This window comes from Xiphophorus couchianus, chromosome 22 (genome assembly GCF_001444195.1).
Source record: "Xiphophorus couchianus chromosome 22, X_couchianus-1.0, whole genome shotgun sequence".
Taxonomy (NCBI): domain Eukaryota; kingdom Metazoa; phylum Chordata; class Actinopteri; order Cyprinodontiformes; family Poeciliidae; genus Xiphophorus; species Xiphophorus couchianus.
In genome coordinates, this window is record NC_040249.1 from 15273962 (window position 1) to 15301288 (window position 27327).

At 37.3% G+C, this 27327-nt stretch overlaps 1 protein-coding gene across 33 annotated transcripts in view; it reads left to right on the top strand.

The window, feature by feature from the left end:
* LOC114137983 (neurexin-1a) overlaps positions 1-27327 on the top strand; it is a 259399-nt gene that overhangs the window by 123904 nt on the left and 108168 nt on the right. For 29 of the 33 annotated variants that reach the window (XM_028006859.1, XM_028006862.1, XM_028006881.1 and 26 more), the window contains 2 exons: positions 443-616; positions 3150-3269. In XM_028006859.1, coding sequence (XP_027862660.1) covers positions 443-616; positions 3150-3269 — 294 coding nt within the window. Of the gene's footprint in view, positions 1-442; positions 617-3149; positions 3270-19519; positions 20572-27327 lie in introns of those variants that run through there. The other 4 variants (XM_028006888.1, XM_028006890.1, XM_028006887.1 and 1 more) reach the window with 2 other exon arrangements.

A 27327-nucleotide genomic window follows, 5' to 3' on the forward strand; every position in this document is an offset into this window, starting at 1 on the left:
TCAGGTAGCCTTGAGAAAGAATTCATCTGTTTTTTTGTCACAACTAACAATGTGGAAATGTTGCAGAGAGCTCATAGTGCTCAGACAAACAGCCTTAGATAACATTTATTTGAAAAGAGTTACTTATTGTTGGCATGAAAGCTGCTGTTGAAAGCAAATTGTTTTGGGTAATTGGTGTTCTACCTGGAAGTATGTTCATTATAATGAGGCAAGATAAAGCAGTTGCCGAATATATGGCTTACACTCATAAATAACATTGAACAGTTACTTCATAAAAATTTGAAAGTTTTTTTAGGGAAGGTTGACAATTATTAAGCTTTTCTTCTCTTTTATCTCTATAAAGCACAATAGCTTGCTGCAAAAAATATTGACAAGGAAAGTTCTGCATTCTATTTTATTTCCACCAGGGGTTAGCATTGTTCCATTTCTGATTTCTTTACAGGAAACCTTTACATTGGTGGGGTGGCTAAGGAGATGTATAAGGACCTGCCCAAACTGGTGCATGCCAAGGAGGGTTTCCAGGGTTGCCTGGCATCAGTGGACCTGAATGGACGCCTCCCAGACTTGATGTCAGATGCTCTGGACTGTGTGGGACAAATAGAGAGAGGATGTGAAGGTGAGAGGCCACAAATGATGAGCCAGTTCCTGATGGAAGTATCTTTTAGTTTATTGTCTTTGTAGAGTTTTTACCTTCATTGGTTGAATATAAATAGATAAAGCAATGCTTATTTTTCACTTAAAGCGAATAAGAGAGCAAATTCCTTTAACACATCTAAAATAGTTTATTAATGCTCTCCCAAAATATCATCAGGTGTAACACTATATAATGCTGCATAATCCTGCAAGTCACATACACATCTTCAAGCAGCAATCATTCTGAAGCATAGCCACAAAGAAAGCTACACTGGTAACTTGTGACATGTAATTTAACATCCATAACGCATGTTAGTATTCTGTTTGAATGAATCAGGCTCCGACACTCTTCCAGAGGCGATCATTTCTGTTTCACTTGGTTTTAATCTGATTATTCTCTTCACCATATTTGTACTGCCACTGTTACTTCCCATTTTATCCCTATTCTGTTGTACACTGTGCATGCTTGCTGGATCTGAGATATTTGGCCTGAAGCGATCCTTTTGAATAATGGATGAAGCCTTTGTTGCATGTATGAATATCATTTTCCCAGTCTAATGTGTGCACCATATCCAGAGACAATATTTGATTTTCTTTCAGTCGGTTAGTTTACTTTCTCTTTTCACCCACTCGTTACTGTTAAGTACTTCTGATCTTTTATCATGTTCCAGCGTGACAAAAGTAATCCCATTCAGCTCTTGTGAAGGCGTGTCATACTAGCCATTATCAATTTGTACCACACTGAATCAATGATTGCTTGAAATAGAGTAAAAACATTCTTTGTTATTGTGAAGGTGAAATTATGATGCAATGCATTGTTGCTAAATGTTTATGATAAAGCTAGACACTGGGGATTATGCGTTTCATAGGAAAAGTAGTAGTTATTTAGTTTTACTTTATAACAGGGTTTGGAGAGAAGCTGTTCTTGTATTTATTAATGTTTTATTCTCTTGCTCTTTCTCTGGACAAATATACTTTGTGCATCCTGCCTCACAATCTATGTCTTCCCCTCTTTTTCCAAACTTTGTGCTTCTTACTAACTGCTTGTATACTTTGCCTTTTCTTTTTCTATTATTTTGCCAACAAAAGTTGCTTTGACAAAAGCTGACTTGCAAGGTAGAAAGCTTTGTCTGTCTGATAATGGCAATTGATATCCTCCCCTCTTCCCTCAAATGCATTTGAAATAACAACCCCCACATCCCACTACACACACACACATAAAAATACCAACACCACCACCTTCCCACAGTTTTTTACCAACCAAATTTCTCAGAAGAGGACTGCCTTGTGTACCATTGACTCACTGGCATCAAGAATGGCATCCACCTCATTGAAGTACCTTGTATAAAATTCTATGGGACTAATGTTTTGTTTTGCAGTCCTATTCGAAGTGTCTGAACATTTAACTGTATTTGTAAGAGTTTTTTTATTCATTTATTTATTTGTTTATGTATTTGCATAGCTCACATTACTTTGAACCAAGCAGCGTTATATTGCATGGATTTAAAAAAATATATATATTTTGTATGTTATAAATTCCAAAATTGTTACTTTTACAGAGTAGATTAAGCATAGTATTGCCAACCATCAATTCTTGTCATCTTTTGTAGCATCTTCTAACATTCAAAGTATATAAACAATAACCCACTAAGATGCTTTTTGATTTTAGATTATCTTCGGAGTGCTACATTGTATTTACCATACATTTAAATCAAATCTATATTTGATGCATTCATTATCCACCACTAATTGAAATATGAGTGTTTAATGAAATGTAATATTGTCTGAGGACTAATATAGAATCTGTTTGGATTTACAGTAGATGGTTTTTTTTTTTTTTAATCATACGAGTAAGTAGACTTTGGAGCGTGCAACATGCCGGGATTCAGTCTGTACAGCAGAATATTTTGACCAAGTGGTCACTATTAGTCATTTTATCTCTGGGTTGTTTTTAATGTATTGACTGTTCTATGTCTCTGGCAGGATATGCTGAATACGGTGTCATACAGTTACTAATTTATGAATTTTGTGTTGAGTATAAACAGTAAAAAAAACACAATATATTAAAGCAATCAGTCCACTTTTAACTGAAACCGAATCAATGCTAATAAATGAAAACAGTTACAATAGATAAATGTACAAATGCAATTGAAATGTTTAAACAACTAATGAGTGTCCAAACCTAAAACTTGCAGATCTTAAGCTATTTTCTACAAGTGTTTTTTTTTTTTTTTAATGCATATTTTGGCTTTATGTCTCTCTATATAATTTTTAACTAACTAAATCTGAGTTTGATAAAAATGGACATTCTGAGTTTGGTAAAAGTGGACATTGTTCACAGTAATAGCAGCAGTAATTACTAAAATGTGACTCTGCACACAGCTAGTTGTGTATGACTGTTATGTGCCAACATCCAATTGAAAAGTCAATTATCCATACTTCTGACATTACATATATTGTTTTTAGTTTGAATCCAGTCTTATTTTCACTAAGCTGTGATTTTGTTTTCAATTCAGGCCCAAGCACTACATGCCAAGAGGACTCGTGTGCCAACCAAGGTGTGTGCCTTCAGCAGTGGGAGGGCTTCAGCTGTGACTGCAGCATGACAACATTTGGAGGACCACTTTGTAATGACGGTAAGCTTCAAGCTTTTCCTTCTTTATCTAAACATTAGAAATGCACTGATCAGAGATATGTAGCCAATCTCTTTTTTTCTGTAAAGCTCTGACCTGCTTTTACAGATTGCTGACCAGTCCAGGTTCTACTACTTACAATGTTCAAAATATTGTTTTTTACCCTTGGTGTCATGGGCAGTCCTAAATTATTTATATTAGAATCAGAGGGAACCCCTCATGTGTGAGAGAATGGTGTCGTATCAAGTCTGTTTTATTTTGTCAAGCAAAGACAAAAGCATTATGCAATTTTAAGCTCCCTAAAACAAATCATATTTATAAAACTCTATTCTCCAAATAATTTAAACCCTATTTTAACTCTGAGCGTTTGAATAGGCTGCCAACATTTACAACTCCAGGATAATCCATGACAGATACAAATGACTCAAAACAATCTGAACAAGGCAATCTTTCTGTAACACATTATGCTTCCCTCACACTCTGCCATCCTCCTTCCTTACAAGTGTTACTCTAAATGAATTACAAACATGTCTGTAGGAAATAGTTTATTTTTTACAGCTAATTAAATCATTGACATCATTTTAAACACTCTTTTCCTGAAAATAGCAAAACTTATCTTTAGAGCTATCCTTCATTCAGTAACAACTTTGACACAAAACAGTGCTGCTGTTGGTATGACTTGTTTGATCTATGTTAATGTTAATGTTGCCTTCATGACCTGAAATGCTAACGTATGTTTGAGTTGTGATCTGTAAATGAGCTGATCCTAATCAAAGGTTGATTAGGACTCATAAAAGATTGCATAAATATCATATGTACATAAAAATAACATGATGATCATGGTATTTTATTTTATAACATAAGATTTTATTACATAACATGATTATGATGTTGTAATATAACATAATAATCAGACTATGATATAATGTTATTATTTTATATGAAATTGAAAAACTTGCTATGTACAGAAGCTAACATAGATAAAATATTAACATGTTGAATTCCTTTAGTTTAGTAGTTCTGTAAAGAATATATTTTGTGTTGGTGACATTATTTATGTAAAGTCATATGCACCACTAGAGGGAGTAAGATCCACATTTAGGTTCATTTGAAGAAAAAACCAACAGCAGTCTAACATGCAAACAAATAATTATGTTGAACAAAATGCAATCATCTTCTGTTGTTATTTTCAGAGTGCATTAATTCATTGTCTTGACTATTGTTAATAGAGCAAACAAATCCAGGTTTTCTCATTCCATATTTTCATTTATAATAGTTTGGTAATATTAATCTCTCTTAAAAGCAGTGAAGCAATCTTTTATCTAAACTTACTGCATGCTCGTTTATGCAAGGAATTTCAAGGAACTAGGATAAGATCTACTACTCCTTAAAGCAAGGGTACTTCCTTATGCAAAAGATGCAAAGGGGGGTTGTTTGGCCATTAATGTTTTCTGCAGCAGTTCACACAGTAAGGGGTCATTGGGCAAAGGACTGAACTGCATTATGGAGCAAAGGAAGAGAGCAGGCACTTTAGTGATGTCACCAAAGCAGAGCAGAGCAGTATAAATGTTAATGCATTCTGTGTCACTTCTACTAGTTTGATAAGATCCTATCTTTTGTTAACATTAGAAAGCCTTAATAGCCTTACACCCAGAAAATATCTACAGCCAATGAGAGCACTAAAAAGATTCTGGTGTCTGTGATCTTGAGAGCTTTTCTCTGTTCTCATCTTTCATAGCTCAGATTCTGTTTGCATCAAAAAAGAGGAATGTGGCTACAGTGAAGCAATATTTGTATTGATGGCATCTTGTCTGTTAAAGGGATAAAGAAGTTGTGATTTTTCCTTTACTTTCTGTTGCACATGTGCAGCCTATTTTAGACCCATGGAGCTAACTGACAAGCTAAGAAACAGAATGGGTATTTTTGTGCAGGATTATATTTCAGAGAACTGTCCCAGCTCCTGATTTTAGTTGCTAAAACTGGTGTAATTGTTTCTGCTAACCTAAAAAAAGCCAATGTGTTGAATTGGTTGGCAGGCATGTGTGATATCATAGGCTTACACAAAGTACAGTTTTTCTAGAAAGATTTCCATTGCAGAAAATCTGATCTAAACTATGAAATAGTGATGCAAAATGGCTCAAGTTGCACAGATAGTCTGAAAAAACCCCCCAACAAGAATTGGTTGAGTTTTATATTGTTTACTGGATTGTTATGGGAATATGGAAATAGGAATGAGGGGCATTTAAGAAAACATGCATTTTAACTAGTAATACATGCATTTGCATAAGCTATATTGGGCATTGTGTCTCCAAGAATAAACACAAGGTAAAACAAACATTAATTACTGGCTGGTTCCCTGTAGTCACAACAGTAAATCAAACTGCAAACATTTTTTTTCTTTTTATCAATGCTAATCACACCAGCATGACATACTTAGCTGCATTTGACACCTGCAGTATAACTGATATAGACACTTTTCATAGCTGGTAAATTAGAGAAAATGGGTGTGTCTTAGGAACTATAACATTGTAATTAAAGTCACATAGGCAGCTTTCAGGTCTCTAGAGTCATTGTTACTGGTGTAAATGATAGAACATAACATGTGTGGATCTAATTTGGCAGTGAAGGAGTAACTTAAACTGATTAGGATACTAATTAATGTCACAATTAGTAATATAGCTTTCAGATGTATAGTTGCTTAAGAAAATAATGAAATATATTTCCCTAATTATATAATCACAGACAACTAAGGTTGTTATTTTGCTCTCTTTGAACGTTCTTGAATATTTCAATGAAACTTAAAAGCTTGGCTGTTCTTATATGGAAACACTGATCTGCTGACAAACAACATAATATCAAAGATAAACATATTCTCGATTAAACATGGATATTGGAGAATAATGTTATATATTAATCATAGCCGCTTAACCAGATTTAAATGCTCCAAAAGGTTAGCTCCTAGAATGACAACCTTATTTGCTGTTTATTGTGAGTGATTAGCATCACTGCTGTGATAGACTAAACAAGCAAATTACTAATATGTACAAGCTTGAGGTAAAACTATTCCAGGCTGCTCTAAGGGAAGCAATAACAGAGTTTTATTGGGGTCACCGGGTGATCCTAATGGCTCATGGCTCAGTTGGGCTACAGTAATTGACGCTGCTGTTCCATGGTCGATTCCCGGCCCTGGGCCATGTATGGCATGTCCTCCCCTTCTGTCTCTGCCCGTCTTCCTGTCAAGCTACTAATACATAAAACCCTGTAGTGCCAATAAAACCTTAAAAAAACGCAGTTTCATTGTTAGTGTTTTTGTTACTTCTAAACTTTTAATCAAACTTTTACTGCAGTTGCATTTGATGTTTCGTAGCTAATTGTTGACCCAGCGTTTGAACTCACGGTGAAGCTGCAGTGTAGAAGGCATTCCTACACTGCTAAGAAATCCAGATTCAGCACATGTGACATATACATGTTGGCGGACTTTGCTTAGTCCACTTCTTTTATAAGACCAATCATGTAATTTTCTGAAATATAAGAAAAAGTGTGTTTTTCTATCAAATTGAAGGAAATTGCTTTGCAGAAAAAAAACTGGTATTGGACTGAAATCTCAGTTTCTCTGAGTGAATTCAAAATTTTTGGCCTGACACTTGTGGCAAAATAAAACTTCATATTTGCATGAATATATGCTGTGTCATCTGAGTTTTTCCCAATTTTTTATCTTCTGAGTTTTCCCTGAGCTATCTTTTTTTTAAAATACACACACACTAAGGAGGTTTTGCTTAAATTTGCCTAAAATATTAGCAATTGTTCCAAATGTTGCAATCACTGCATTTCATTCTTCAATGCCTCTTAGTTATGCTCTGTGTTTCTATTACAAAACATTTTAGCTTATGAGAACACTGCTGCTCTTTTTCTATTCAAATTGATTAGCAATGTGATGAAATAGTGAAGAAAGCCACCTTTTTTATCACCTTTAAATATTAAATTCAAGTGACATACTCAGACTTTGGAAAGAAGGTTTAACCTTTATATTTATAGAAGCAAATTTAGTTCCTATAAACATACGATCGGTGTAAAAATGAAAGGAAAAAGAAAAAAAGATATGGTAATCAATGCAAGTCATGCCTGACAATTATGACTCGCTTCCTCAGAAAATGCCATTCTTGGAATGACAGCGCTCTAAATGTTGCTAATCGGAAATTTGTCATGTCCCTGCAGACTTATGTTGCCAAAATAAGAGAAACTGAACATACTGTTGAAAACACTGCAGTTAGTAAAATTGACTTGTGAAGAAAAACATATATATCTTATTGTGGTTGATTCATATATTGTTGTTCTCAATAGCAAAATTATGCTGATAATCATCTACAAAGCCAGACACTGGAATATACTAGGCATGTGGAGTAGCTGCTGTGGTGCATTTTGTCTTCTCTGTAATGTCATCTGGGGTTTTATAGATTTCTCTAGATTGCATTTAGAAAATTGCATGTTGTTTGTGCATGTGCATGTGAGAGGGGGCCTTTAGCGCCAATCTGGACTTCTTGAGGGAATTAGCCTGCAGTGGTCAAGCATCTGAGGGTAATGTACAGCGACAGAGTGGCGTTTGTTGTTGAACTAAACTGGATCGAGGAGAGGCCATGGTTGAGGGTCAGCCCTGGCCGTTATGTAGTTTTTCTCTTGCTTGGTCGTTCCTCCTCTGAGTTTTATTGTCACAGCTATTAGTGGCACGTCAATATTAGATCAACATAGAAAACTGTGTTTGTGTTGAGTCCGTTGTCAACAGCTGAACATGCAAAGATGTGCCAATCCCTGGAAAGACCCAGTGCCTTTAAGGTAGTGGACATTGCTATGTCCATCTACACTGAGCATATTCATCAAATGTCCCACATTCACGATTTAGTATGCGATTATCCAAAAGAAATACATATATAAAAAATCATATTTACTTCTTCTCCACATTCCTAAAACCCCTCCTCCTTCCTTCTGATCCCTTCTCTAATCTTCCACTGCAGAGAAGCGAGAGATTATCGCATTGGCCTAAAATGCAGAAAATTCAACTAACTGGTTAAGGAGATAAGCTAGGAATCAAATTATTGTAATTTAGCAATATTAAAAATGTAAGAATGCATGTATTCCAACACATGTATTAAAGAAATTTCCATCTCAGCATCATTGCAGCAAATCCTGTTTTAGTAGGACCAGTAAAGATTACAATAAATCATTTACATGGACAATTATTCTTGCCTTAGATAGCCTCTTGTAAATTTTAAATATTTTTTCTCCTTGTAGAATAAGGGCTTTGTGCTTTAAAGCACAGCTGTCTGGAGACTTGATTAAAGCCAGACAAGTATCTGTGCTCCAGAAACACCCAGAGATAAGACCATTTATTTTGATTTTGATAAATATAAGCAGACACCCATACCAGTAATGATGCCAGAGGAAAGGAGTGATATTATCCGTGCCCGGGATATGGTCCACTTTTGTTGCATTTCAGCCAAACAGATCTATGGCTTTAAAACCTTTGAGTCTCTTGTGTGCTGAACGCTTGGCATAGCTTTAAACAGACTTTTTGCCTTAAGATAAGAGAGAATCGGTCTTAAGTGCCTTTGTGCATACACTTCAGTAGACATTTACTCAAATGTGCAAGGATGCTTGCAATAATTGTAGCGCATTCAGTGTAAAGTTTAACTGATCAGCTGAGAGGCTATGCAGAGATGATAGCAAGACTGCTATTCCATTTCCTCAGAGAAACTTTTATACTAACTATTTATATGTTTGACAGTTAAATGATGGCTATGATAAAGACTACTAGGCTGGGGACATGCTGTATTGGACTCACATTAACCTGTTTACTTCTCAAAATGAAAAATGATCAACAATGTGTTCCAACAGAAGATTCTATCTGTGCTTTAGAGGTTTTCTAAATAAGTACTTAAATAAAATCAATAAACACTATGAGTGAGTTGGGGAAAATTAATTTACTGCAAGAAAATGTTCACTAATTATCACTCTGTCTAATTTCCTGCACAATATACCTAACAGACCCAATCTGTATCTATGGTTAAATAGGTGCTTATTTCTAATGTACTAATACCCATTTAAACACTTGTATTTTAAACCTCAGTCATGGGAACCAGCTCTATTGCCCAAGTGCCTCAGAAAAAGATAGTGATGTGTAAATTGAGGGTTCAGGTTACACTTTACCACCATTTTTATATGTTATATAAACCTAATTAAAAGCGTTTTAATGTTATATTAGATCCAGTTTCATACTTATCAAATTATAGAATTCAGCTTTCCTCTGCAGTAGTTCACAGTAGCTACAAAACCATATGCAGATTTTGACTGCTTTCTGTTTTCAGATGTGCATCATTTAGTCTTTCTACAATGTCAGGCCACGTTAAGTAGTTGTTCTTTTTTTTTTTTTTTTAAATTGCGGCAGTAGTTATTCCAGCTCAGAGTGGGTGGTCAGTATCCTGTCTGATTGATTTAATGATGTGCTATTGTAACTGATTGTCCAGTTTTAATGTTTGTTTTTTTGTTGTTGTTTTTGTTTTTGCAAAGGGAAAGCAGTGTCCATATGTGGGCAAAGGCTGTTGGCATGGAAACAAGGTCTCACTTTCTAAACTGGAAGCTAAGTCTGCTAAAACTTCAGTGAAAAAAATCTATATTTGGGAAATTTTGCACAACTTTCATATTTGAAGGATTATGAATTGTAGCCTACATATAAATACATGACTAAGATTTTATTTGCATTATGTTCCATCTGAAATGACTCTCCAGGAAAGTATGTTTTTTGGGGGCCTTTTAAATGCTATGAACACTATTATTTAATTTAATCTTGTTTATTTACATTGTTGGATACCTTGATGAAGTCGCAGCTGAATTCCGCATACAGTATATTTCCTTCCCAGCACTTTCTGCTGATTAGAATCTCATGCAGAAGTTACCCAGATACAGTGCAGTGATGAGATCTTAATGTTTGAGGAGTTTTTTATTAATTGGTAGTCTTTGGGGACATGTTGATTTGAGGTGAGAAGCCTTTGTTCCTCCACCAAACAATACTAATTAAAGTGTTGATACAGTGTCTCAGCCAAAGTATTCTATTGGGAGGCATAATAGCACGGTGCATATTCCCCTCTCTCATAAACTTAGGCTATTGAAGATGAACCCCAGGAGAACTATGGCAGTAAAGTATCATTGAAAAAAAGAAGTTTGCTTGCTTGTGTTTACCTCAACTGCTTAACAACGATTTATGGCCTCTTTCCTGTTAAAATGAGTTGGGGGAAAATAAATTAATGATACTGTAGAATGGCTATTCAGAGGGTACAGACCAGTGACCTGAAACAATGAGTTTCAGGTCATTGTTGTTGTTTTTTGACTTTCTATGCTGTTTGGTATATACATTTCCTCCTGTGTGTTTAATATTTAATTGGTGTACCATTTCACTACACACATTTTATTTGCTGTGAATTGAATGGGTTGTTACAAAGCTCTGGTATATATTTCAAGTCAATTAAATCTTTTCAATACTTACATTTGCTATGTGGATCTTGGTCCAGGCTAATTTTTAGTGGCAAAACTAAATTACTCTGCCTGTGGAATTGTTTTTTTTTGTTGTTGTTGTTTTTTTTCTGTGAAAAAAGATATCAGTCTAATTAAAATGTCATAAATTACAATTAAGTTTAGATACATTAAACACTGCATACATTTTCTAGAAAATGCATAAGCCAATATGTATACAACTAAACTTCTAGAAGTTGTTATGCACACCTTTTAGTATGGCAAGTATTTTTTGTAAAAGAAGTTATCCTAAATTTTCAGTATGAGACCACACGATATGTTTATTTATTAATTAATCTATTTATTGTATCAGCAATATGCAAGACAGTCTCTGATCAAATGCAGATCTTGCTTTGAAGAGGGAAAAGACAGAACCAAATTGTTCTTGAACTGGACTTACAGGTAACACAGTTAAAGAACATATTGTATATGCATCACTAGTCAAATACGGTTTTATCTCTTGTCAGCAAAGTTGGAGAGCACACACAGATCAATCGGTATGTCAGCCAAAGTGGGTGCACGTCAAAGAGCTTTCTTCACTGGATTGTGTGTTGTGTAATGGACTCAAAATGTTGTTTTTGACTGAATATCTGATTTAAGCAAATAGCATCCACTTAAGGCCAGACAAATTATATAAAAAGTGCCAAATTATACAAAAAATATGTCGGTAGTAGACTGAAGTTTGATGCTGTGAATCACTGTAACCTATTTGTTGCAAGGCATCCATAGCGTTTCCAGCATAATAGGTGCATCCGTATAGTTTCCAGCATAATAGCATCCCTTAAAACACACCTACATCCATTTTTCTTTTGTCAGTGCAAGGAATTGAATCGAGTGAAGCTTGCGCTTTGAGAGTACAGAGACAGCTGAAGTCACACAGTCGCAATTTATGCATTGAGCGCTTCAGTTTAGCCCTGTGCATATTGAAATTTTGACATAAATGGCTCTCGTCCTGGAAGGGTCAGGGCTACCCTTCCTTTCCACTGGATGTGTTTTTTTTTAATGTGCTTTCTGAAAGATATCAGCCTTTCATGTGTTTGAGGTTGCAGTTAAGTGCATTTTAGCGGTAAAGTACATCACCAAAGTTTACTGAATATTTATTCACTGTGTAGCTGCACAGCTGATTTCATTTTGGTCAGCCATGCTACTATTACTCCTTGCCAAATAAGCATCCAATACACTGCACAAACCCCTTTATTTCTGTGCAGAGGCATTCATCTTAATCACACATTCCCATGCAGTGTGTTGCACTTGCCCAGTTTTTAGTCTTATTGTGCAGATGTTGCACAAACTCAAGACAGCTGATAGCATCCTGAGAGACACATCTTTAATGTTTAATAGAATAAAATCAGAAGGTTGTGCTGATCTGCAGATCAATGAAAAATGTTTATGAATGGATTTACAACCATTCCAGTTGGATGCAGATTATAAACTAAAGTCAAATGTCAGGAAATCATCTCATTATCTCTTAACTTTGTCCCTCTTAATTAAAAAAGAAAAGAAAAAAGAATAGAAACATACAGCTTCCACTTGCTACAGACATTCCTCACAATCAAATTTCGGAGGGGATTGCAAATCCAAAGAATGCAATTACAGATTATGGTAGTAGACAAGGTCATTTGCATTATCTTACAACAAGAAGGGTTTTAGTTTAAAACGTGGCCGCAGTGATTTAATATCTTTACTGTTCATTGTGTGAATTATTGTAAGGTCTTAAGAAAAACTGAGCACGGATAGTTTCCTGTGTCAGGTGTTTGTCAAATAGTACCTGCCTGTTCGAGAGAAAAACTACGTCTCACCTATTGACTACTTGTATACGCTCTACTACTCCTGGCAACCTAGGGAATTATAATGAATGAACATGCACTTCATGAAATAATTTACCAACAGGCATTGATTGTTTTTAACAAGAAACTTTAAGAATTTCTAGTTCTGGCCTTTTTTAGTGGAAACTTGTATGTTCTCTCTGTCTTCATCAGTGCAGACAGGGTGTCTACACGCTGAGACATGGCAAAAGTAATACTCTTATCTGGTAATTGGTGTAGCATCTGCCCATCATTACTGGCCCCCCATGTGATAGTGCTGCTGGTATTTATCAGTTCAAGCAAGTCTGAGCTCTGATTTTTCTTGAGTTCTCTCATATCACCAGCTTCACCTGACGCATCAATATGGCAGAGTCGATTTTTCCCTGTCTAAGAATATAAAATTGCAAGCAAAACGTGTGTGAAGTTCAGCGAACTTTGTGCAGCAAAAGTGAAAACCACAACAGGACACCCAACTCACCTTAGTGTTTAGGAAGGTGAAGAAAACAGAAAAAAAGGTTGAATTAGAAGTTCTCATGCTTGAGCAGTATTGAAGTTATTCTGTAAATTTATGCAGTTGAGTTCTTGATTGAAGAAGATCATTGTATTTAAAGAACTATACTGCCAAATCCTAAACACAAATAATTCTTCACACAATGAAGTAGAAGAAATAGAAATTGAAATATCCCTTATTGTCCCATAGTGGGGAAATTCAAAAGTAGTAGCAGCATCAGAGTATGTTAATATTAAAAAAAAACATACTATGCAGTTATCAGAAACAGCAACTGAGAAAGTCCACTTAAAAATCAAAACAAAAAACTATGTGCACGTGTATTTGAGCATTAAAACGACAACAGATGATTTATTATAAATGAAAAATAAAACACTACAGAAAAACAGTTATTGGATCATTTTAATCATTGAAATGTTTGTTAGTTCTGTCTCAAAAAATAATAAATTTCTCTTTGAAAATGTGCTTATTTAACAAGAATTGCATTTTGAGAACAGAAATGTCTATACTTAACCTATTTGTTGTTCTAGTTAGCACAGTGAAGGAGTTCAGTGCCAAAGAGGCTGTGGACTCCTGAAAGGAGGAGACACAGTCTGTCCTTGACCTGGTCAAGACAAAGTGCTCTGAAACAGCAGCTGATCTACTTGGGAAAGACTTCAGAGGAGACAGACTCAGGCAGACGGTGTGGCCCGGTGGCCCACTGCGTCTTGGAAGCTGTCAGAGGAGATGGAGAGAAAACCTCCAGAAAACTGCTGACCTGTCACCCCTATCTCTCTCACTGACAGTTAGGATTTGGTTTATGCATTCTCAGATGCATCATCATCACCACACACCACCTACTGACAAGCACGTAAGTGTGTCTGTCACACACAAGCTCAACCTTTCTTTGCACGTATTTTCAATAATTTTTGAATCGTATTTCCTATGTGGTTGATTTTAATGTTCATTTAAATGGATTTATGGAAATGAATTACCCTGCACAGACATTGTCTATGCATTAGGAGAGGGGAAAAAAGCCTCTTTGTCACATCAGGCATATTCCAGAGGCTTCCTATGCCAGCAATATCCATTGATTGAAAGGAAGAAATTAAACCTAGTTTCTGAGGAAACATCTCAGTTTCCTAAAAGACCAAAATTCAATCTGTTTATGTTCAATATATACAGGTGCATCTTAATATATAACATAATACTATGTTATCTCAAATACTATTTATTTTTGCCATTTGCATTTCTGGGTCTTCTCTGTTTACATGTACAGTATATATGCTCTATTTTGTTAATATAATAGTCATCCAATGTGTAACAGCTGTGTGTGCATCAAAACTAGTTATTCATAGGAAGAGCTAATCACATAATGATGAGCAGTCACAGCTGCAGTAATCATTTAAACCTTAAACTATGAAGCGTTGCATTGCAAGCAAGAGACGATGAGGTGGAGATAATTTAGAGACCACCAGGCCGAGGCCTCTTTGCTCTATGCTGTTAAGTGTAGCAAACTTAATCTAAGTGATATATATTAATCTGACACATACCCACTGTGATGTACACACAGTATTGACAGACTGGCCTCCCTCTGTGTTAGAATAACGTGCAGCCTGTTTGTTTTTGTTGAGTGTTGACTCCCTGTGTTTGTCCGCTCTTATCATGTCACATCTAGCAATGACTAAGATGGTGCCATGTTTCTATTTCCGTACTCTTGCACACATTAACATCAGTGCTTTGTGTGGTCGGTTGCTCTTGGTACTAGAACTTGTGATTTTGCCTGAATGAGTAATGACATGTTTGATATTCACAAAAACCCTCATTGGCAGAAAGGAGCAAGGATCTAAATTTGTTTTCTGTCTTGCTCAATGGAACTTAGCGCTGAAAACGTCTCGGATGAGGAGTGTAGCCATAATGACTGCTTTCCACATTCTTTCTTTACATTTTTAAATCAAAGTAAAACTTTGAATATATATATATATATAGATAGATTTTTTTTTATTATTTTTTTTTGGATGTATGATTTGACACAGAGTGAAGCTAAAAAATAAAATCCCTCTTGGGTTCATCACCAAAACTAAAAATGCTATTCAGTGTTGGAGCAAAACTGAATAGCATTTGCTCACATTTTCATCCATCTTGAAAAAACATCTAGTTGTGTCTGGAGAAAAGTAACTGCACAGCATGATTTTCCACTTTCCTCTTTCTCAGTGGGCATGGTGTTATTTTTTTTTTAGTAATGCACTGTTTTTGTGTCAAGCATATACTTTGGATTTTTCATTCTCCCACAAGGCTTTTGGAGCAGTTAACTGGGTTCAGATGTTTTCTTTGGAGGGAAGACTTTTGTCTTGCAACCTCTCATTTTAGTTCAAAAATAATAAAAAATGCAGTAGATTTTTATAAAATGCATAAATTGTTTAGTTACTGAAACTGTGCCTGAGCTGGAAAATTAAGTCAAAACATGTTTCAACAAAGTATTAGTTTAAAGGTGTTTGTGTCAATGTAACCAGAGTTTTCAATTTTATCTTGTCCTCCAAACCAATGTGTTTGATGATTTAAGCTAGAGAGTAGTGGACAGAGTCCAGGAGGTGGCGAACCATGGAATAAGCTGGTTCACCACCAAGGGCGTACAGGTTGGGAGTTGCTTGTTTCGTTGGATGGGAGCTTAACCACTGAAGGAAGTTGAGGAGGTTTGAGCAGCAAATCAAGCAACCCTCTCTGCAGAGCAGATCCAGGGGAGAACTCAGGGAAAACAGAGAAAGAGTTATCATCAAGCCACAAAATACCAAGGAGATCAAACACAAAAAATATCAATGGAGAGCTAATGGTACAGCACGGGTTGACACTCGCACTTGCAGTCAGCTCCTCCTACGCTCCAGCTGATGAGCTTGATGAAAATAGGTGTGCCGAAGCACACCGCTCAGCGCCGCCCACTGGGGAAACCTGCATCTCAGTGGGAGAGAAAAGCCACACAAACTCAAAGCCAGATCCCTGACAAAATGTAAAGATTACATATTGCATTAAAGCCAGAAAATGCATTATGGTCTAATGTTTTTAGATATAAAAATGAGTCGGCTTTACACTATGCATCAAAGATTGGCGCATATTGTGGAATTGCTTACTACTTTAAAAAAATAGAGACAAACTATTACCAAGTTGACATTGTAAACTGCTTTTAGTATTTCAGATTAGTGGCAGAACCAGGTCTGGGTCAGCTTAAACTGAAAATAACTGTTAATAGTCAGTCACCAGTCTCTCCACAGTAAATAATCTTTTTTCTGTTTTCAGCATACTGTTCTCTCTGGTCGGGAAAAAAAATATATTTCTACCAAACATTCACAGAGATAAATGTTTTTCTGAGCTTGACACAGATGTAGCTTTCTGTCAAACATACAGCACCTGGTTCATGCTTCCCAGCAAGATCCGTTTAGAGGAAAAGCAGTCAAACAGCACCTAACACAAGAACACATTATTGCTTTTTGTTTTGATTTAGCTTCATTCAGAGTTCTACAAAATGCAATGATTAGGATGCCACATAATTAGGCTTGATTTCTTAAAATAGCAAGAGTCTCCATCATTGAGGCTCTTGAGGAGAAGAAACATTTTTGCTGAAGTGGCTTCGAGAGGCTTTCCCTCTCTAAAAGGTCTCTCCGTGTCGCATAAAAGTGTTGTTTGAGGGCTCTTTGGCTGATTTTTGTGGCCTTCTCCCAGACGGGTCAGGTGCTCGTGCTCTTATTCAGGCATCCATCTGTGGCTTTCCCCACATTTTTCCTTGAAATTTCAAAAAATATATATATTGTTAGTATGTGAAGAAGATTTTCCCTTGTGTAAACAAATAAATAAATAAAAATCTTCTTTTTAAGACTAAAGCTCTAAAACATATGCCAAAAAGAAACTTTTCATTGTGGTTTGAAAAGTCTGATTTTAAGTCTTCGTTCCTTAAAATGTGAGCATTTTATGCTTGCACATCAGACTTTAAAAGAAACAAAGAAAAACATAGTAACATAGCAGGGATAGACTTAAGGCATCACCGCCATCAAAGACATAACCCTTTGGGCCTTAAATAGAAACAAAGGGAAGCTTTCAGTCAAGGAGATATCTAACTTAATCTCAACAGGAGCTGAATGAGAACAGTAGGAAGTCAAGTCCTTTAATAGCAGGGGTTTTAGTCCTCGAAGGAGGGTTTCTCATTTTATGGCCAAGTCTCTGTAATCATCTGGCTAAAAGCACCTGACATCTGTAACTGTGTTTAAATTAGTTTAGGTTGTGGTCTCCAGGTGTTTGCTCTGATGCAGGCAGGAAGGAAGCCAGTTGAGAATGCTTTGCCTGAAGCAGTAAGAAAGGTAGCTTTTTTTCTTGGCTGTTTCACACTCAGTTTATCAAATTTCTACCAAAACGGTCAGAGCAAAGGGCAGACAGCTAATCCTTTTTTTTTCTTCTTTTCAGTTCTGGCAGAGAAACTGAGTCAGAGCGGTGTACATATTGGAAATCACTTAATTCAATGGGAAGACTTAAAAAAACATATTGTGCTTGAATGTAGTTAAATTAGAATTATTTTCTGCTTCCCTGGATTTATCAAACTTAAGCTTCTTATTTTCTGAGTAAACCCATGTACATTTTTTGCACTTTAGATTTTTACCACTTGGGGGCACAAATGAACAAGTAAGCAATATCAATCTTGCTATGTGTCACTTAAATGATAGCAAATTATTAAACACCAGTACAATTTCTTTGAATGAACTTGGCAAAGTTCACAGTTTTGCATTTTTGTATCAGTTTCTCTTAAAATTATTTTCTCTCTACATTTCACCTAAGAACCCAAACTAAGTTTGGTTGTTGCCCTTGGACAGAAATCCAGATGGATTGCCTTATCAGTAGACATTATGCAGAATAGGCTGGCGGTAATTATAAAAGTGTAAACATGTTCAGCAGGAGTATCCCTTTTCACTAATGCAAACGAGAAAAGAGCTGTGGGGCCATATTGCTGACTTTTTTGCACCAGGTGGCTCCACCAAGTTATTGAGATTATAAAAGGTGAAAGGACACAATTCCCTAATGTTTGCAGCATCTGTTTCCTACTGCAGCTTTTTTATTAATGTTAAGGGCCACAGGAAAACTCTTCTGGACTTGGATTTTGTGGTTATCTCATTGTTTTCGCAATGCATTTTCTCTCCCAATTACTCACTTTCCGGATGTCAGTCATGCTTTAAAACTGTTTTCTAGATTTCCACTGAAATTGACCTAAATTAATTGCTGGTTGCATGACTGTCTTTTTTCAAGGCTTGATGCCTTGTTTTCATTTAAACAGCTTTTTTAAAACTAAAGCAGAGAAGGACTTCTAATCCTGTATGTCATTCTTGCTAAGATGGCTTTCTCTGGCCATGAAATGCCTGTGTATTCCCTGTAAACCATAAAGATTAGCTCAGCAGTACTTACAGTGTGTGCGGGAGTGTTTTTTTTTCTTCCTCCAGCTCAGAACACAGCGTTTCGAAAGGGAGAATGTTGAATGGCCAGTGTGCAAACCAAAACGGGCACACTGCAGCTGAGCCTTGTGTTCTTTCGTCCCAAACTCTGAGCACTCTTCCCAGCTGAACCAGATTGTGTTTATCAGCAGGGCTTTTTATGTCCACATGTTCCCTACTTTCCTGTAACCCCCACTTGCACATAGAGCCTGCGATCAGCCTTCCTCTCTCTTGTGAGGAATGCTCTTTTATTAGCAGGCGAGGCAGCAGACTTACCCAGATTCAGGACCCCCTCCCTTGTGGACAGTTCTCAACCGCCAGCTCTGGGAACTATGTACTTTGTTGACACGTGTGATTGTGTGCGTGTGAGATTGCGAGTCTGCAAACATGCAAGACAGAAAGAAGGAGAGCTGCAGCATCATCTTTTCTTTAAAACCTTGTCGACACTGCAGAGCAGGAGAGATTCGTTGAGAAGGTGGTCTTGGTGGCGATGCAAAGGAAAAGTGCAACTTTTTTTTTAAATTACAGAAAGTTGAGGGAAAGAACAAAGGCAGATTTTGAGAAAGGAGAATGTAAAAAGATGGCATGCTTACAAATAGGGAAGAGATTATATGCATTTTGTTTAGAGTTTTTTTTTTCCGTTTTCTTTACTGCTTGATATTGTCCACACAGAGCGGAGTGGCTTAAAAACGGCTGGCGAGAGAGAGAGAAAGTAGAAAGGGATGTTGAAAGGAATCAGAGCTGGGGGACATAGCATCAGTCCCTGCTATTCTGCCTAAATAGGCTCTTCCTCTGCATTGCACTCAGGCTCCAGTGATTCGCTATGTGAATGCAGCCCATTTGCATAGCCACTCTCCCTCCCTGCTTCCTGGCTGGCTGCTGAGGCCCCCCCCACCCTTCGCTCTATCCTCCCGCTTCTACTCCTCCTCTCTCCCTTCTTTCTCTTGCGCACATCTTCTGGAACGGAGCTGCTTCTACTTCTGCCTGTGTGTGTTTGAGCGCACGTTCTGCCCAGGGCTGCTCTCAGGTGCTTGTCGCTCGTGTTGCGTGGTCTCACTGAGAGCAGAGATCTCTAGATGGGGAACGGGTGCGCTACTTGGCATAACTTACAGGTGCAATCACGCAGTCTGGTGCGTGCCACTGCACATGCAAATGAGCCGCGGATTTAACTATGGTCTCATTCCTCTGGATGTCCTTTGAGACCACTGGAGGAGTAAAAGGAGGGAAACTCAGAATGTCTGCTTTGATTTTCTGAAGAAATCTAGTTTGCACAGGTGTTTTCAGTCTCTTCCTGAGAGAGCTGTCCTCTTCTGCTGGCAATTTTAATTTTTGGGAATATTTTAATTTTTTTTTTTTTTTATTCGGAGATGTTTCTGATTTTGTGAGAGCTTAATAGAAAGATAGAGAGAGAAACAGAGAGAACTAAGGGAATTGGAGCAACCCGGGAATTCTCCATTTCTGCTTGAAGGTTGCCCTAATTTCTTGAGTGAATATTTTTGCGTGACGATTTATATTTATTTTTCTGCCTGGGTGCTGCCACGGATTTCTTAACTCAATATTAAACGGCAAGAGTTTTTTTTTTTTGTTTTGATTTTCCACAACCAACATTTTTCCTAGTTTTTTTTTTTTTTCTTCCCCTGTGGATTTGAGTGTCCGTGGTGAGTTTTGCAAAGGTGAGAAGTATGGGGCTGTGAAGCTTGCCAAAGTTTCACCTTGATCTGCTGCCTCATTTGGCTACTCAGGGAAGATGTTCAAGGGCTGGAGTGCACAGTTTGCTCCCCTGAGGCCCATTGTAGAGCCCCTAAAGTGGAATTCAGTGACACTCAAACACCTGGCCCTGTGGCTTGTTGCCCTGGGCTTCGTGGCGGGCTCGGAACCGAGTGCTGTGGAGAGCCTCCACCACATTCATTCATCCCATGGAAACAAGCGTCACCATATTGTGCCTATTGCTATCCACAGATCACCTGCATCCCTAAGAGCAGGGCACAGTAAGTATTCCCTTTTTTATTCTCTTCAACTTTCATCCTGCAGTGTGTTCTTGAGCAGAGTGCCATCTGTTCAGTTGTCCTTCAGTGGTTAATATTAACACTTAAAAATCTGTCTAAGACTGAACAAGTCCCAGTTTAGACAGTGTTTTCTTTCTGTCAACAAAGCATGCTCTCTCATGACTGAGATTATCCATATCCATATCTCCAGATGCTCCGCTGTGTCCAGATTAGAGTGTATTAGGAAGTTGAGGCGCTCCATGTTGCCCCTAGGTGTTTGGGATAGACAAATATGAGTTGCCTGCAGCTCTGCAGGGTGTCAAACCATTTCTGGCCCCTGCCCTGAGTGGTGTATAGAGAAGGCTCCCATGCCCTGTGAGCCAAAAAAGATGAGCTAGACATCCAGAATGTAATTTCAAATGGTAGACTGCAGTATGCTTCCTTCTCTGTAAAGTGTCGGGGAAGGAAATGAGAAATTCTCTGTTTTGTGCTGATCTCCACTTGACTTATGTGGATGTTTGCAGAAGTTTTAAATCAAATTAAGTTTGAGACTGATGCAGAACTCTATCTCTTTAGTTATCTCACCAGCTAGGCCTTTCGTGAGTGACGTAACCAGTATTGGTGAAACACTGACGTAATGCTGAGGTACCCTGAATTTCACTCAGTACACTGTTCGCAGTATAGCGCTTGTTTAATTTGATGGATTATTTATTGTTAACATTAAGGCATAAGAGGATAAGTGACAGCTCCACTACAAAGCATTCCTGGCACTCGGAGGATATCTTAGTTTTACACAAGAACAGTTCTTTGTTCTGGATCAATGGGTAGAGTTGGACTATCCCCAACAAAGGAGTTGGCATGCCTCAGTGATGACGGCAGAGATGCGAGGTTTGCTGACCCACTTAGACAACAAGACAGGCCAATTAGGCCAATCTGCCATGACCCGCCCTGAAAGCACACCACAGACCATGCCCCTTGCCTTCCCTAAGAACCTTGGGGCGCTAGGGCTCTATGACTTAGCAACATAATTGGGATCGCTGATTTTCCCTTCCGGAACTTTCTTTAAACCATGATAAAAGTGGGTTTGTTCTGTGCAGAAGGTAGATAAATTCAAACTAGAAAGACGTGCCGTTCAGCAGGGTTCCTGGCTCTGGGACAAATCCAGCGGTTGTAAAAAAGGCCCAGTGTTGTTTTTTTCTTCTGTCACAAAGGGGTTGCTCTTAACATGAGTTTAATATTTGCTGCAGCAATTATAAGTTTGCAGCTTAGTCAATAAACTTTCCTTAGACTCATAACTTCACAAGTCAGTTTTTTTTTCTGCATTGTCTGAAGAATTACCATGTATCAAAACAACAGCATGAAAGTCAATATTTTACCATTTATCTTGCTGCTTTTCGGTCTCTACTTTAGTTTTAGCCTATAGTGTGATTGTCAGTGTAAAAGTATAATCCTATTTGCAACGTTTACATAACTGTACATAACTTAACTGTTATTGTCACATTGAATTTAACGTTCCCTCAAGTGATTTGGCCATACATAGCTGGTATCCTTCCTTGTAGTGTTATATGGAAATTACTTGTTTGTCTTGGAATGGATCTAATAAAAAATGCTGCTTTTCCTCACAAGTTTTTACCGATCAGTAAAAACGTAGTTTTACACAAACTTTTTCCAATATTGGTTTTGTCTTTGTTTAATTAGTAGAGAAGGTGGAATTTCTTCCTTGTTCTTTTCTGCATTGACTTGGTAAACGCAAGATCATCTTTATGCTGAAACCCTGGAACTACAGAGGGCACGTTTCATTTTTTTATATGATTGTATAACGAGAAAAAAGTATTGTTTTCTGTGTATTCCACTTGAAAGTTTGTCATTGACTCATGTGGAGAGAAGGAAAAAGATTAGCATGGTCAGGATGTATGAAATTGAGTTGGAGTGTGATGCATTGTTTAGGGTGAGCTGTAATGAGGTTCAGACAGTATCAGCTGTGAGTAGTAGATATACTATTTATCAAGGATAAATTCCTCGAAGTGATAGTTCTCTCTTTTCCAGAGATGACTATGCTACTTGATACACTGAATAACTGAATTATCATATTTTCTTCTGTAGTCTACCTGCTGCTTGTATTCATTAGCAGTGGGTAGATGAGATGGTCAGATCAATAGAAAAAGCATTTAACAGTTCTAACCCTATGATACTCAGGTCATGTCTTTATCTGCTGCATACAAAAGAAACAGACATTTTAATGTGGGAAAATCAATGGTTATTAATCTTTCAAATCCTGTTGTCTGAGCTCAACATAAAGCGCTCTCCATGTTCTTATTGCTTTGTTTTACATTTTGGGTTCATTTCTGTGTCACTGAACAGTAATTATTGCACATGTGCCTTGCAAAGCTGGTATTGACTGTTTAACATTTGATCATTTTATAGAAAACACTTTTTGTATTAAAAATGGTTGTGGCATCATTATGCTGTTTGGATGACTTTCTTCAGCAGGATATAGAAACTGTCTAGAGTTGATAGATGAGCTCAATGAAGGGGAATCCTGGAAAAGTTTTTATGCCCTTGGAGCCTTTTTTACTTATTATCACATCATGCAAAACAGAATTGAGCATAAACCTGGTCACACTATCCCCAGCCTGAAACACGGTGGTAGCAGCATCATGCAATGGTGATATTTTTACGCGGAGAAAGGAAAAGTGGTCATTTTTAATAGGAAAATGAATGAAGTTGAACAGAAGACAGTCTTGAAAGAGTTGTTGGTGGCAGCATCATACTGTGAGGATAGCTTGTTAGGACCTGCAGGACTAAATCGGGTTCAGCTTCACCTTTCAACAGGACCATGCTAAACATACAACCAGAGCTGTAATGGGATGGTTTAGATCAAAGCATATCCATGTATTAAAATGGCATAGTCAAAGCACAGCCTTTAACATAATAATATTTACAAACCATGTATTATTTTTGAGCTAGTTAATCTGTCACACAGAATCCCCATACTTTGATGTTTGTGATTGTCACATCACACCAAGAGCTTTAAGAGGAGTGGTACATTTCCAACTCACTGTGTGTTCAAGAAGTCAGCCATTGTATACATGATGGCTACACATTCTACTACACATCTGCGACAGCACCCCACCTCACCTCCTGCATCACCCACCACACAAATCGCTTTTGTGTCCTAAAGCCTGGGTTGATCAAAGTCATTGAAGCAATTTAAGTGATTATTTGTCAATTTGAAAGCTTTCCAGTTTCAGAGTTAATGGTTGAACATTAAAAAGACTAGCATTGCAATAGAGCACTGCTGAGACAGGATAGACAGATGGAGGAAATAAAAAATATAGAGAAGGAGAAAACAGCAGATGAGGAGAAGGGAAAAGAGAAGGGTGAGTAGAAAAAGAGAGAGCAGGGCAAAAATTTGATGATCTTTGGTGTTGCCTTGCTGCCAGTGTATTGTGGGCTTGTATAATATAATTACTCCCATGTCTCCGAGCTGATGCCATTCTGTGATAGTGTGAAGATGACAGTATCTTCGCCTCTGTGAGGCTGCAGAGATGATAGCTGCCCTGATAAGGATCTGAGTACATGTTCCTCTGCTCTAGAGGGAGCTGGGTGGTTATTGACCCAGGAATCAAAGACTGAAGATTTCACTTGTTTCATTCTCCTCGTCCTCTGATATATGAGATGGCAAACACCCTTTTTATTTGGGCATGCGCTTTCTGTCTTCAGCCTACAGTACTTGAATCTTATGATACTTGCCTGCTGTCTCCTGTCTTTTTTTCCTCTTCTCAGCCACTCGGCCTAACTTGCCCTCATCAACCTTATTGGCCCGCATGGTCTATCCAAGCAGAAAAAGTAGGCTGGCTTTTGTGCCTGTAGTGGTATTTGCTTGTATTCTACGGTGACCAGACTATGGTTGGCATAAAGGGAAATAAAACCCGACTATGCGTGCAGTGGGCAGTGAGGGGTCCGCTGAGTAATGTGTCCATCCTCGGAAGGGAGACTTAGAAGATGGAGAGGCAAAGGGAGAATGAGAGTCTCCTGTTTTGACTGAAGGGATGTCTGTTCTTTTCAGTTGCTCAGGTCCTGGATGAGCTTGAGTTGGTTAGCTGTTTACCCATAAGCACTTAATGAGTCACCAACAGCAGCATGTATTCAGATTTATTGTTCAGTTTTTCTCTGTTTGCATATCTCTATTTCTCTCCCTTTTTTTTTACAAATCAGATAAAAAAACAAACAATAAAGTGAAATATCTACTGCTTATATTTTCATAATGCAACATCTGTAAATGGATAAATACCCTATGACTACTGTACTTCTATGTATAAATGTCAATTCCATGTATTGTTTCCTTTTTTTCCCCTTCCTCCCCTTTATCTTACCCTTACACACACCCATATATATATATATATATATATATATATATATATATATATATATATACATATATATCACCTACTTCCATGATTTCATTCTGTATTTTTATTTGTATCCTTGAGCTACATCAACTCAGAACTTCTTTTCTCTTTTGCAATCATTTCACTCTGTTACTGACATTGCACAGGACTGAAGGAGGAAATAAAAAAAATATTTTTTTAGTCAGTCTTTATTATGCATAAAGACTGATGTTATTCGGACTGGGATATGACCGTGCTCTTACTGAGTTTTAGCTGCTGAAGCTAAGAACAAATTAGCAAAATGACCTTATGTGAAGAATATATTGCGCAGAAGATGTGGAAGATGAAGAAAATATGATTGCAAGAAAAGAGAGTAAAATACTTTGCACCATTTTTCATTCGTACTACATAAGAGGACAGGATCTGTGAAAGACTGATGCTGCTGTTGAGCACAACAAGGTGTTAATACGGACGCTAAGGAAACAGCTCAGGTAGCTCCCTGCAGTCCCTTCTTGTCGACTCCATAAATGCATTGGTGATTCTCAGGGGAGGAACACATGAGAAAAGAAAATAGAAATAAATATTTGAGTATAAGAATAGAGGAGATCAAGAATGCAAAAAGCTCACATTATTTTATCTAATCTGGGTTGAGTTCAGTCAGCCCAGAGAAGCCTCATTCTCTGTCATTATAATGAGGTGGCAGCTATCTCTTCGCCAGTTGAGCTTTTATGCGCATGGCATCGTCCAAGTTCACTACTCACACAATGAGCAGCAATACACCAAATCATTTTTCGTCTCTTTGATCACTTTGAATTATTGTCACAAGCAAGTCTAAAAGAGGACAGTTAAGGGAATGTGCAGAAAAGCACACAGAAAAAGACCCATCTCTGTGCATCACCATGTTATTGTCCAGAAGTGTAAACCGATTGTGAAGAAAATGTATGATCTTCGAAATTATGAATATAATTCCAATGATTTCTATTATTTTTCTAACTAGCAAAGGGGGAACCTGGAGAAGCACAAGATGAGATTATATGTTTTCAAACCTTCACAGCCTGATAAACATGGCCACTGGAGACAGCAAAGAGGATGGCTTTCTCTGCAAGGTAGCTGGAAGAGGACTAACGTATATGATCATCATCTTTCACCCAATCAATTAATAAGCTTTATTGATTGGCTTAAATTTCACATATTTGCTTCAGAGGACAAAGAACTACTGTAATAATGGTATAATTACTTTTGATGTACAAATTATTGCCAAGTTACTTTAAGCAGTTTTGAAAGTAATATTCATATTACTGTTAATAATTATATTATTAATATTAAATTTATACTTTTATTAAATTGAATAAAATTACAAAAAAGATTGTCTTGATTTACAATTGAAGACATAAACATGTTATTGTTAGCGTAATTAAATAATTTATTTATTCTGCAGTTTCCATTTGTTCACCTGCTGCAGCGTGAGCAGCAAAGAAAGCCCCTCCCACACCCACCCGTCCACTCTAATAGGATTGTGTGGGATTTCACCTTCCTCATTGCTCCTTCCATCTCCTACAGCCTCAGGCCTGCTGGCACAGCCTGATAAAAAAGCATCCCTGCCTAACACCTAAGTGCAAGCTAATATTAGCATTTATTTTGCAACACTGCTTAAAAATACAATGTAAACCCACGCACACTTGTTTCTCTCTCTCTGTTTATATATCTGTTTGTTGGGAGATTTGTAGCATTGCTTTGTGGCAGAGGACGGTTTTGGGTCTTTTCTCGCTCCCACATTGCCTGCTGATAAGGGGGAGACTTCACTCTATATAAATTGCAACGGTAGAAGCTATGCTGCATGACAAAACTCCTTCTCACACAATAATGCAGGCGGTCTTTATTTCTGGTGATTTTTTTCATCTGGATCTTATCCACATTAGTTGTGGAGTATGATTTCCATAAGATATTCATCTAATTAAATAATATCCCACCACTTAGTGAACTTACTTGCAACGTGAGAGAAGTCAGCAATGAAGCAAAACAGATGTTTAATCCTGCAATTAATGCCAGGACAGACTTGTTGTACCCTTGGGTATAGCTTACAAAAACGAAAAAAGAAAATATTCAGTGTCATTCATAGGCAACAAAGTTACCTCATAGATTTGCATGTGAAATGTGTTTTGTGGTTTAACAAAGTTTATGGATCAATTTTATAGTCTTTTATTCCTTTCTTTTCTAGTGCATGCAACCTTTTTATCGCTAACATAGTTGGTGATCCAATAACTATTTTAGTGATCAAATAGCTAAATTGTAGTCAACCCTGCAGCTAGATCTAAAGGAATACTTCCACCACACGGGGTGTACAAGGCTATGCAAAAGTTCTGATACT